This window comes from Octopus bimaculoides, chromosome 14, assembly GCF_046866305.1.
Source record: "Octopus bimaculoides isolate indiv1 chromosome 14, ASM4686630v1, whole genome shotgun sequence".
NCBI classification, from domain to species: Eukaryota; Metazoa; Mollusca; class Cephalopoda; order Octopoda; family Octopodidae; genus Octopus; species Octopus bimaculoides.
The window spans coordinates 615,514-628,908 of NC_142941.1; the positions used below are offsets into that span (position 1 = coordinate 615,514).

The following is a 13,395-nucleotide window of genomic DNA, read 5'->3' on the forward strand; positions in this document are numbered from 1 at the left end:
AGATGTGTTTCAATGCTGCAAGCCGACGATCAATAATGTTCTATCGGTGACCATCCCGTATATTCACACCTATGGTACTTGGAATCAGCCAACATGGGGATATATTGTATGATGTACCGTATTTGCCGGCGCATTGAATGTATTAGGTTGTTCTGAAAATAATGGCCGATTTCAAAAACAATTTTATTCTGGAAAAATTAACAACAGAAATGTTTTGATTCGTCAAAGTATGATCCGTGAACATCTAAGCATTTCTGCCATCGATCAACGAGATTATTTATGCCTCGTCGATAAAATATTGGCTTTGAAAGCTGGTTTGAACCTGAAAGTTTTTTCACTTCAAAAAAATTGCTTTAAAAAATGGTAGTCAGTGACTGAAAGATCAGGAGAATATGGAGGATGTGGTAAAGTCTCGTATCCCAAGTCTGTGAGTTTCTGCAGCGCCATTCTTGCAACATGTGGCTTTGCCATGTTTAAAGATTTATCAGTCGTGGAACAAAATCGGGCCACGCCATTTCACCAATGCAGGCCTCATTTTTGGCAAGTGAGCAAGTATTTCAGTGAGTTGATTGCTGTAAACCTCTGCTGTAATGCTCTGATTAGCTTCCAGAAAGCTGTAATGGACAACACCAATTGCAGACCCCCAGGCAGTCACCATAATCTTTTGCTAATGCAATTTTGGCTTTGGGAAATGTTTAGGGGACTCATCACGATCAAGCCATTGATCTGATCGTTTATGGTTATAATAAAGGATCCATTTTCGTCACAAGTGACTATTCGGTTATTTAAGATTACCGTATTTGCCGGGAGATTGGATACGGTAATCTTCAATAAATTGTATCTATTATAAAAGAAAAAAGTAGGGGGTGATCACGGCTAGAATGTCTCTTTATCATAGGTCAACCTTATCTCTATAAATCTGAATTAAGACGACAAAACTTGGTTTCGGTTACGTTAAATACAATATTTCAAACTGAATAGAAGACGTGAATAATTATTCAAGGGAGGTCACTCTTAAAACCTTTTCTGTAGTTAACTCCCTTCAAATTTTATTTGTTCTTATTTAATCAATAAATCGTATTTTAAATAGATATCCCTGTAAAATTAGGTGGTTAAACTTTGAGATGAGGAGTAAACTGACCCTATTTTAATTTTTTTTATACCAGGAATTGTTTATTAATAGAACAGTTGATAAACCTTGAAAGGTATTGTTTGAGTAACTAATTAGGCTGGGTTAAGTTGCGAATATTAACATTTCTACTTGAAATCCTGCCCAGATAGACTCTGACGTTTTTTGCTAAAATTTAAGAGCCGTCATCCCGGTGCTAAAGTTAGGAGGGTACTTTTTGGTTATCTCACCCCCATTAATAAATTGGGTTATCTCTCCCCGTTTTATGAGAAATATCGGTACTTTTGGTTATCTACCGCAACTAAAAAAAATTGAGCTGTGGATAGAAAATACTATGATCAACGGAATTGTTAAACCCTGTTTACTTCGATCATGCTATTGTAAACCTATGGCTAATCCACTGGTAATCTGTAGTGACTCAGCGATGTCCAGTACTACCGAAATCAACATCCTCGTGGCAGACTTAGAGTAATGAGGAACGTATCTCCACTATGCCAACCACAACAACGACAACAAAACATCCAGCACCATATATTCCGAATGCAACGTTCCGGATACACACAGCATGATAGAATCAGGGTGTACAATGGAGCGAAAACAAAATTCGAACGCATCCTAAGAGATGCTGAAAACGGTATATAGCCCCTATACCGCAACAAGTTCTGGAATAGGTTAGAGGGGGAGGCCAACAAAAGAAATAAGAACGATACTTGGTATGATAACAAGAAGTTTCACAGTGTAATGTTTGTTGATGCTACACCTAAGAACGTATTAAGTAAGGCATTCAAGAAAATCCTGCACAAAACTGGCCTTAAGATCAAAAAGTACCGAGGATGAGATAACGAAAAAGCACTCAGAGAATACAAAAATGGATATATTAAATGATTTAAAAGGTCTTTTATGCATGTATTTTGTATTTCAAGGGGAATAAAAGAGGAAGATACAGTTTTGATCCCTGATTATAATGAGTATTTAAAATGAAAACAGAATAAAATTTAGGTTTACAGTAAAGTTAGAAATCAATGTCTTTATCTCTCTCATTTCTCTCTTTCTGTCTTTATCTCTCTCTTTCTCTCTCTGTTTCTTTTTCTCTGTATCTCTCTCTCTCTTTCTCTCTCTTTCATCTTTCCTTCCCTCCCTCTCTCTGTTCTCTGTGTGATCTTTCCAACAATGGAACGCAAGCTGAGCAAAGTCGAACCAAGCCACCTCTTCCCGCCGTTTTCCTTTCGAAGATGTTCGATCGAAGCATAAATTGAACCAGTGTTAACTTTTTTTACTTTTGCGTATTTTCAGAAATCCTTTGCGAATGTGTGTTCTACACACTGAACTTCGTACGATTACCCAAATAAAAAATCATTCCCATTCGAATGTTTTCATCCCCCTTCCCCCGACAAATCCTTACGGATACTCGGATTAGAAATCACCTGTATCGATCACACAGGTATTGGAGAGCGTGAGGTCATTGCTTAGGATTTCTTCACAGTGCTTTTAAAAAGTATGTGAAAGATAATTCATTTTGATAATATGCTCTTCTGTTAGTAAATGTTTTTCCTTACAAATACACACTCACAGTCGCTTGGTGCAGTTGTGGAGGGGGAGAGAAATTATTTATAAAACCTTTTTTTTTTGTTGCTTAAATCCCAGCAATGGACCGCCCTTGGGTGCATCATCATTCTATTAGATGTCTTTATGGAGAGAAAAATATTGAAAAGCATTAATACATGTCAAAGTGACCAAAACCGAGGAAGGATTCAGGTGGTCGTGGGAGGTGGTAAAAACAACTAAATCCTCCTTAAATCTCACACCTTTTAGTTTGAAAATTATTTTGAAATTATAAACAGAAGTAAAAGCAGTTCGTATTTCAAAACTATGATTATAAAAGAAATTTCGATAAAGGAGTTACATAACAACATGCAACTAATTCGTCTCACCGTATACATCAGCTGTCTAACACAGGTAGAATGTTAATTAATAAAGGTGTAAACCAATGTCCAACACATGACGTGGGGGGGGGGCTCTCGTTCAATTTAAAGGTCATTGCTGATTTTATTTATTTAAAGATTCCCTCATTTCCTGCCCCCTAATTACACCCATAAAAGGGATTAGATTATATTTCCTCTTTTAATGAGGTCCACTTTTAGAGAGAGAGAGAAAGAAAGAGGGAGAGAGAGAGAGAACGTGTGTGTGTGTGTGTGTGTAATAGAGTGACTGAGTGGTTGTATTGTAGGGTGTTGTGTTGCTGTGGGACAACAGTTATGTACATTAACAGGTGTATCCCTTCACTCGTCATCGATACCCCATGGTAGGATTTCGGTTCTGCTGTTACCATGACAACCCATTACATGGTATAAATCGAAGTCCGTACTTGACTGACACTTTATTTGGTCAAACTAAACTGTTTGATCCGAGCAAAAATAGTGCAATAGGTGTACAACATGTAGTAAACGAATATGAAAAAAAAACAATGCGCGCTGGCGAACGGGGGGCGGGGGAGAGGACTAGGAAAATTCTCATGGGGAATGTTCCCGAGTCCTCTCACCACTTCCCCGTCCGTCGACGAAACTCCTTTTCTTCATTCTACACATTTTGTTTTACACCTAGTACACTATTTTTTTTTTTCAATTTTTGTGACGGGATGTTAAACGTTGAGTTTTCGGATCCTGTGAGATCGTGTAAATTTTCCGACTCCTCTCCCCCACCCCCTGTTCGCCAACGCGCATTGCTTTTTTTTCTTTTTTCATCTTCGTTTACTACATGTTGTTTTACACCAGTTACACTTTTTTTCTTTCTGCTCGGCTTAAACACTTTAGTTTGACCCTTGTGGAATAAAAGGTGAAGCTGACCTCCACAGGATTTGAAATCAGAGCTTTTAGCAGTCGTAAAAAATACGGAGAGATGTTATATTCACTCCGCGCCGTATTTATTTAATTATTTAACTGTAATAAATTGAAATTTCCGGGTAATTAGAGCAACATGAATTAACAGATTGAAATTAACATTCAGGGGAGATAAGTGTCGGTCATGTGACACTTGACGTCACTTCCGTTTTTCCCCATCATGTCGTCCTACATGTCGTCCAGAATTTCTCTGAATTGTCGTCATCTCCCGCGATATTTCTTCAACTCGACCAAACTAAATCCACCCGGATTCACTCTTAGGTAAGTCCACACAAATTATATTCACATTTCATTGCCGACATGTTACCAAGCCGATCGACCTGCTAGAAATAGTAACCAAATCACATCCTATTGTCTTTAAAGGAGAGCATTAAACAATGTATTCCTTGGTGTACTGTGTCTGAAGAGACTTGATCGTCACGGTTGGAACGCCATTGATTATATGTCTGCTCAATCGGGGCTGACCTGGTTAAACAAAGAAGGACATCAGATGGTATTGTTAGGTAAACGGGATGGTCATTGTTGGAACGCTCACTCTGGCTGGTCAGGAGTTACATAACAACATGCAACTAATTCGTCTCACCGTATATATCAGCTGTCTAACACAGGTAGAATGTTAATTAATAAAGGTGTAAACCAATGTCCAACACATGGCGTGGGGGGGAGGCTCTCGTTCAATTTAAAGGTCATTGCTGATTTTATTTATTTAAAGATTCCCTCCCTTCCTGCCCCCTAATTACACCTATAAAAGGGTTTAGATTCTCTGACCTCTTATTTCCAACCTTTCCCATTCGCAGCGTGTTTCTGTTGATTTGTTTACGTAATACTCCCCTCCCTCCCTCTCTCTCTCTCTCTCTCCTTGTGGGTGTGTGTACACACACACACCCTGTATTACACACAGTGATTGGTGCCCTTGAGAAAGGTGTGAACGTCCCAAGTTCCTGTCCCCACCCCTCCTACAACTATCCCACTTCTATCGTTGACCTCAATGAATGATGAAATCAGGATGTAATCTTTCTGCTTAAAACTTCTTCTTCAATGCCTGTCCGTCCGCTCCAGTTCCGATTAATTTAATGCCCACCACGTGTATTTCTCGAATTATCAATGTCTGACTAATTCCAGACAAAAATCTCTCAAAAGTATTAATAAACCGATTTTATGTTGTATATTTATTTCGTTGTTTTATTAAATAATATTAAATGATATCCTTCTTATAAATGTGCTTTTATTTCCATTCGTCATTGTTGCTTCCAACTCCTTTATTTAGATTTTAATTAATTAACATGTCTCATTCGGTGGCTGTTTCCCCATTCACCGACGCAACGAGATTACTCTCACACCCACCCACCTCGTCCCCAATTATTGTATTGTTTATCTCTGATTATTTAGCCTCGCTGTCAACATAGACCCCACGATGGCCTTTCCAGTAGTTTGGGATGGGTTTCGAACCGAGACACTTCATTGTTTTTTTCCCTTAATTAATGTCCGATTATCAAGTTGGTCTCATTCTGTAAACTGTGACCCGGCGCTTGGTGTCAGCCACTTCACGCCACACGGCCGTCACTCAGTCTACGTCTTTCAGTTTTTTTTTATTTTAAATTTTCTGAAAATGATTTCAATTTCAGGAAATATGTTATTAGCTGTCAGTAGCCAAAGAATCGACAGGCCAGCAACAGGCATGCAGACAGACAGATACTTCACTAGCAGGCAGTGAGCACTTTCACTTCTGACAGCTAATAGCATGATAGTGCCCTGATTCGTTTTCACGTAGTCGCAGATCTCGAATGCGTAAAAATGTGTCTTTTAAAGCGTTTCAACCGTAACCATCCCGACTTTTCAGAGCGTTCCAGTAGTGGTCATCTCCTCTTTTAAAACCTTTCCAGCCATGACATAATTGTCGTTTTTAAGCCCGGATCTTCCTTACGTGACATCCTACCATCGTTTCGCTCAAAAGATATCATGAATAATGTAGTGTGCGGCATATCACTCCTGGTAATTAGATGGGATACTCTATCCTGCTCACCCCTCTCTATTCCACAACAGAACACTTGTGATCATCTTCTGTTGTTATTTTTGTTTAGCCCCAGGCCAACCCTTGCTGATCAAAGACAATCCATCAGTGACCATCCTGTCCTAATCCTAGCCACACTACACCCTACACCATATCCAGTGTATGTTGTAAGATAACAGTGTAATTTGAGGGAGATATTGGCTACTATTTCTGTCGGGTTTATTCACAACATAGACATTTCCTTGTCGGTTGAACTTTTTATGTCAATAAAGCAGAATGAAGATGTGGTCTTCAAGGCCTAACAATAACCATTGCCATGAGTCACTGCAAGTCTGTACCAAGAAAGATAACTGTGTCTGTGACCGCTGTAGCGATTGTCTCCTTTGGTTCACGTCTGAACTTCCTATAATATAAAGTTGTATCTTAATTTAAATCTAAATCTTATATATATCGCCTGATGTGTGTATATTTATATATATCCCCTGTACACTATCAGTTAACAGAATATATATAGATCTCTATTTCGAGCTGTGAATTGGCTGATATCCTTTGAATGGAATTTGTTTGAGGGAAACTGTTTGAAAGTCTGTCATGTATGTGTGTATGAAGGTTTATATGTGTGTTGTGTTAGAAAGGTGTTTTGCACACACACACACACACACACCCTTCACTAAATATCGTTTGTTGCAAGTTTGGAGAGTCAGATGTGGAATTGTGATGGAGTTAATTCAAGTTGATTGCTGGACAAGTGTTGGTTATGAGGTCATTACAGAGGCAGCAGAGGAGGCAGTCGGGCTGTGAGTCACAGGTGGGAGTATGTCAGAAACGGCTATTTAAGAGGAGACCTAAAGTCTATGAGGCACGTTGTGGATTGAAGCTTAGAAATAGAAATGGAGATGACAGTAAGATGGAGGCTTTTCGAGCGGATATCATCATCATCATCATCAACACCATTAGTTATAATTTTTTTAACCCCTCCTCATTCTGACCCCTTTAATCATTCTCCATTTATACCTGCTACTTTCTCAGGCATATGGCGTAGTGCTTAAGAGCAGGAGCTACTAACCCCAAGACTCCGAGTTCGATTCCAGGCAGTGACCTGAATAATAATAATAATAATAACATCAAAAAATACCTTAGGAATGAGAACACAGGTTTGAAATTTCCCCCAAAACACCTGATGAAAGCTGGAGGGTATATCAGCCGAAACATTGTGTTAACAACAAACAAGATGAGGACAAATATCCGTCAAATGTAAATAATGTTTACAGTTTTTTGAGTTAGCATGTTGTTGGTTCTTAAAAGATTGTTGTTACGTTCTGTGTGGTTGCTGCCTTTCGTTTCAATTATATTGTTATTACACTGTTGCAGTGGATTCGTTTATCTATAGAGATATAACAAAAACAATTTTTAAAAACGTAAAAGTTGAATTTGAAGATAATTTATTTTCATAATTTGTGGATGGTGGGGTGACCTGCTGACCATGGCCAATATATGACACTGACCTCCTCTCGTCAAAGGTTAATGATCACTAATTTATGATGGTTTTACTTTCAGAATTGGTCATCAGTTTTCTGCTGCAGCTGAATCAAATAAAGTCGCTGAAGGAAACAGCACCACAACAGCTGCGCCCCCTCCTGGGGCTGCAGACGCTGTACATAACGAACTGAATAAAGAGTTGCTGGAAGCAAATAAGAAATTAACAGAAGACGTCAAGAAAATGAAGGTAGTTGTTGTTGTAGCCACTGGTTACTTTTCAGCTGACCTTTATTGTTATGAGGTGGGCCTTGGTCAGCGGTCAGCTGATGTCCTGTGCTATAGCCAGGGCTTGAACAATACCTTGAAACTAATGACAAGGTATTGGTCAACCTTATCAGAAGGAAACTAGAAAAAGCCCTTCTATATATACATGCCTGTATGTATGTATATAAATATATGTATATATAGGTTCAGGAGTGGCTGTGTGGTAAGATTCCAGGTTCAGTCCCACTGCATGGCACCATGGGCAAGTGTCTTCTACTGTAGCCTCAGGCTGACCAAAGCAATGGTGGATGGAAACTGAAAGAAGCACCCATCATGTGCTTGTCCCCCTCCCCACCACTGCTTGATGACCAGTGTTGGTGTGTTTATTTCCCTGTAACTGAGCAGTTCGACAAAAAAGACCAATAGAATTAGTACTGGAATTGGTTCAATCACCTAAAAATTCTCAAAGGTGGTGCTCCAACATGGCTACAGTCTAATAACTGAAACAAGAAAACAATGTGTGTATGTCTGTGTATATATTTGTGTGTGAACTGATTGTAAAGAAAAGTGTTGTCATCTTAGAATGTCCATTTTTTTCATGGCTCACATAGAATTTGTTGAGATTGATTTTCTACAGCACGGTGCCTTTCCTGTTACCAACTCTCACCTGTTTTAAAGCAATGTAATATCCTCTCTCTCCCCTCCCCCCTCGGAGTGAGGGGCAGAAGACTAGAAATGAACCACATTGCTTGTACGATGCTCATGTTCATTTACAAGCATCACTTGGTTTCAAGACAAAAATACTCGCATGCACACACACACACACACCATTTAACGTGGACTGTATTAAAATAAAAGCTACAATAATTTCTTGTCATTAACACATTTACTTTGGCAAATTTTTTATAATATGCCTTGTTTCCAAGCAATCTTCATGCTCTGACCCTGTCTCTCAATGGCAAGAGACTCTTAGGAGTTCTTATTTAATACAATGCACATTAAACGTTATTTATCTCCGCTAATGGAATACGTTTTTGTTGATCTCACCTTAACGGAACAGTAATATATGTATACACATACGTACATACATGCGTGCATCCATGCACAGCGCACATGCATACACATACGTGCGCACACACACACAACTGGTTTCTTTCAGTTTCCATCTATCAAATCCACTCACAAGGCTGTGGTAGGCCCACACCTATTTACTGTTCATACAGATGGTGTCCCATATTTATAGTCTTCCATGAAGGAATGTCCAGGTTGTTTGTTGTTTGTAAGCTGGGTTAGTCTCATTTGATCCATGCAGAGATGGAAAAGTAGAAGTTAAATGGATGATGATTAGGGTAGCTAAAGACTTAATGAAGTATATTAATTAGTGTAGCAAAAGAGTTAATGTAGTTTTTAATTAGTGTAGCTAATTGTTTCATGAATATATTAATTATCATTGCTTTTAATTGTTTCTTTTTTTTTTTCAGGACAAATACTTGTTAGCACTGGCAGAAAGTGAAAATGTTCGAATGAGGATGAATAAACAGATCCAAGATGCCAAATTATTCAGCATCCAAGGCTTCTGTCGAGACCTCTTTGAGGTGGCAGATATTTTGACCAAAGCTACTGAATCAGTGCCAAAGGAAGAATTAGAGAGGAACCAGCATCTAAAACATTTATTTGAAGGTTTAACCATGACAGAGAGTCAACTCCAGAAAGTGTTTAATAAACACGCCATTGAACAGATCATACCAAAAGAAGGGGACAAATTTGACCCCTACCTCCATGAAGCCATGTTTGAAGTGAGTTGTGAGGGCAAAGAAGCGGGGACAGTAGCAACCCTCACAAAATTAGGCTACAAGCTGCATAATCGAACTGTCAGACCAGCAGTAGTTGGTGTTTATAAGGCAATGTAAAAAAATCTGTAGAATGATTAAAAACAATATGTGGGTGGGGAAGGGAGTGGACAAGGGGAGGGGTTGTTGGTTGCCACAAAAATTGTTCAATAAATTTGTTCCCCTTTTTTTTCTGCTAATGAGAAAATGATGCGGGAGATATAATTTAAAGAAGCCATTTCGGTGAGAGTGAAGTGGGAAGAGTCTGTTAATTGATATTTTACAAGTAAAAGTGATTTCTTCTATAAATACTTGTCTGTTTATTGATTTTAGGATTATTGATTTCATCATCATCATCATCACCAACAAGGGGAAGGGGCTGTTGTAACTGACTGAGTAGTTGGAGTGGGAGAGAGAAAGTCATAAACGAACAAGGAATTACAGTTTGACCCCTAAAACAGTAATAGCAGTTTCCAACTGCTCCTGCTACTTGGGTTGGCAGAATTGTTAGAAAATGCAACAAAATACCTTGTAATGTTTAGTAACAGACACATTCTGAATTCAGAAAGTGTTGTTCAAAGGTAGCTTTGCCTTTCCTACTTCCAGGGTCCAAAGGTAACTTTGTCTTCCCTACTTCCACGGTTGTTTCAGCATAATTACCTGTCAAAAACTGGGGAAAACATAGTTGACTCCCCCCTCTTTCTCCAACATCTCTCGCCTGTCCCTAGGTTATGACTGGTACTCTGTCAGTGACGATGACAAGTGTTTCAGTTTGCCCAATCAACAGAGCAGCCCAGTCAAGTGACAGAGTTCTCGTCAGACATGCATTCATTTAACATAGTTCTCAGGATGACCCAGCATTACACAGAATGTGACAAGGTTGGCCCTTTTGAATTACAGGTACAATTTTTTTTTTTACCAGCTGAGTGGACTGGAGCAACGTGAAATAAAGTGTCTTGCTCAAGGACACAGTGCACTGCCAGGAATTGAACTCATGACCTTGTGACTGAGCCAAACACCTTAACCACTGAACCACATTGCTACCATTTCTTCTTATGATTATTCGTAGTTATTGATATGATTTGGTTTTAAGTTACACAAATTGTAACCAGAGACAGCAACGGACAGCAAAGTGTTGCATCCAAAGATGCTAACATGTGAGGTGCCATTGCAATTGAAAACACTGATGTCTGGGGGGGGGGGTAGGAGGGGAGAGTGTTTCCAGAGAATATATGAGATAGCCATGGGCCATAAATATGATCTTTTTGCAATTCACTTATGTTGGGGCTGCCAGGAAAATTCCAATCTCCAGGTCATTGTTATTATCATCATCATCATCATCATCATTATTATGTGTGATGTCAAGGCAACGAGCTGGCAGACAAAATGTTTAGCAGCATTTCATATTTATGTTCTGTGTTCAAATCCCACTGAGATCAACTTTGCCTTTCATCCTTTTAGGGTCAATGAAATAAGTACCAGTTACGCACTGGGGTCAGTGTAATTGACTTAAACTATTTGTTTGTCCCCTCTGTGTTCAGCCTCCCCCACCCGTGGGCAATAAAGAAATAAATATTACACACACACACACACACACACTCAGCAGTGTTGACACAGTGGAATTGAACTCTGCTTGTAGACTGGCCATCTCCCCCAAACGGACTCTGTTCCTGTTCTTCAAGGCAGTGAAACTGGCCAGACCGTTAGCTTGCTGGGCAAAATGCTTAGTGGCATTTCATGAGTTCAAATTCTGCTTAGGTCAACTTGGTCTTTCATCCTTTGGGGGTGGGGTGGGGGTCGATAAAATAAGTACCAGTTACACACTGGGGTTGATGTAATTCACACGATCCTACAGACCTATCATCAAGGGGGTTCCAGCTATGACCTTCCTGACTTTATAACAATATTATCGAATGTGTCCTTCATTTCTAACTTTGTTCCAACTAATTTGACTTACTTTTAGTAAGTCAAGTAATCAGATAAAGGCTTCCTGTGGAATTTTCTATCGGTGCAATAGTAACACATAGTACGTCTATAGTATAAGGACATATAGAGTGTCTGTAGTATAGGTTCGATTAAAGTGTGGTTTGTGGCTTTGTTGATGCTCCATCATTGGCATAAAGCTTAACACACAACACAAATAGATTTGTGTCAATCCACTTAAAATAATCTACATTTTTACAAATTTAAGGATTGTTTCCCAACTCAAAACTTCATAATGGGAGTTACTTTGTGTATGTGTGTGTGTGTATCATTTAATACACATAGGATTGAAATGTCTGTTTATTAAATGATATTTATCTCTTACTGGATGGAGTTTTTTTTTTTCAAGGAGGTTATGTTTTTGCCGGCGTTGGTTTGGGAAACTGGACAATTTCCAGCCTGTGTGTCTATGGATGGAAATGAGCTGCTTGGCGGAGGTCTGCACTCTCCGAGTGCTTTTCTAGTTTACATTATTTATATTTGACGGATATTTGTCCTCATCTTGTTTGTTGTCAACACAACGTTTCAGCTGATATACCCTCCAGCCTTCATCAGGTGTCTTGAGGAAATTTCGAACCTGGGTTCTCATTCCTAAGGTAATTTTCAATGTTGTTATTATTATTATTCAGATCACTGCCTGGAATCGAACTCAGAATCTTGGGGTTAGTAACCCACGCTGTTAACCACTACACCATATGCCCATAGGCATAATAATAATAATAATAATAATGATAGTAATAACATCGAAAAATACCTTAGGAATGAGAACACAGGTTCGAAATTTCCCCAAGACCCCTGATGAAGGCTGGAGGCTATATCATTTGTAACATTGTGTTAACAACAAACAAGATGAGGACAAATATCCGTCAATTGTAAATAAGGTCTTCTCAAGCATATCATATCACCCAACGCATCAGGAGTACTCTTATTTAGGCCGGACATGCAACATTGGCACCAGCCATGGCTGCAATCTCACTTTAGTTTCTGGGTCTTCTCAATCACAGCATATTGCCAAAGGTCTCGGTCTCTTATCATTGCCTCCGCGAGGCCCAACATTTGATGGTCATGCTTCACCACCTCATCCCAGGTCTTCCTGAGTCTACCTCTTCCACAGGTTCCTTCAACAGTTAGGGAGTGGCACTTCCTCACGCAGCAACCATACTAGTGCAGTCATCTCTCCTGCACACCACCTTTGATGCTTCTTATGGCCCAACATTTCTCTCAGGGCGCTTACACTCTGTCATTGTATGCACACTGACATTACACATCCAGCAGATCATACTAGCTTCATTTCTTTCAAGCCTCCTATGCATGTCCTCAGCAGCCATGACCCATGTTTCAGTGCTGTATAGCATGGCAGTTTGCACACATGCATCATAGTTTACCTTTCAGCCTGAGTGAGAGGCCCTTAGTTGCCAGCAGAAGTAGGAGCTCCCTAATCTTTGCTCAGGTTATTCTTATTCTAGCCACTACACTCCCAGAGCAACACCCCCACTATAGACTTGGTCACCTAGGTAGCAGAAGCTATTAACTACTTCTAGTTTTTCCCCCTGGCAGGTGATGGAATCTGTTTTCAGTACATCTTCAGTGTTTATTGCCCCTGTGCATCTGTCGCACACAAAAAAAACTGTCTTCCCGGTTAACCTTCCTTTGATATTGCAACACCTTTTATGAGTCCATAGCTTACACTGGATACATCTTATGGAGTTTCTACACACGCCTTTTCTACAGATCGAGCAGGGCCATCTATCTGAAAGGGTTTGTGATTTGTCAGCCTTCCTACTTACTAAGACTTTGGTTTTT

General features: G+C 39.5%; 1 protein-coding gene across 1 annotated transcript; it reads left to right on the forward strand.

Annotated features, from left to right (window-relative positions):
- Positions 1–4,128: 4,128 nt before the first annotated feature.
- Positions 4,129–9,918, forward strand: LOC106870469 (grpE protein homolog 1, mitochondrial). Its single transcript, XM_014916571.3, has 3 exons — positions 4,129–4,287; positions 7,595–7,763; positions 9,262–9,918. Exons 1-3 carry the CDS (start codon positions 4,187–4,189, stop codon positions 9,688–9,690), a joined length of 699 nt encoding a protein of 232 aa, XP_014772057.1. The 5' UTR covers positions 4,129–4,186; the 3' UTR covers positions 9,691–9,918.
- Positions 9,919–13,395: the final 3,477 nt, after the last annotated feature.

Excerpts from the sequence above, each read along its gene's own strand:
- LOC106870469 (XM_014916571.3), top strand. The coding sequence starts at position 4,187 with ATGTCGTCCTACATGTCGTCCAGAATTTCTCTGAATTGTCGTCATCTC. Across the intron at positions 4,288-7,594 it reads CCACCCGGATTCACTCTTAG|AATTGGTCATCAGTTTTCTG; the intron begins GTAAGTCCACAC and ends TTTTACTTTCAG. Across the intron at positions 7,764-9,261 it reads AAGACGTCAAGAAAATGAAG|GACAAATACTTGTTAGCACT; the intron begins GTAGTTGTTGTT and ends TTTTTTTTTCAG.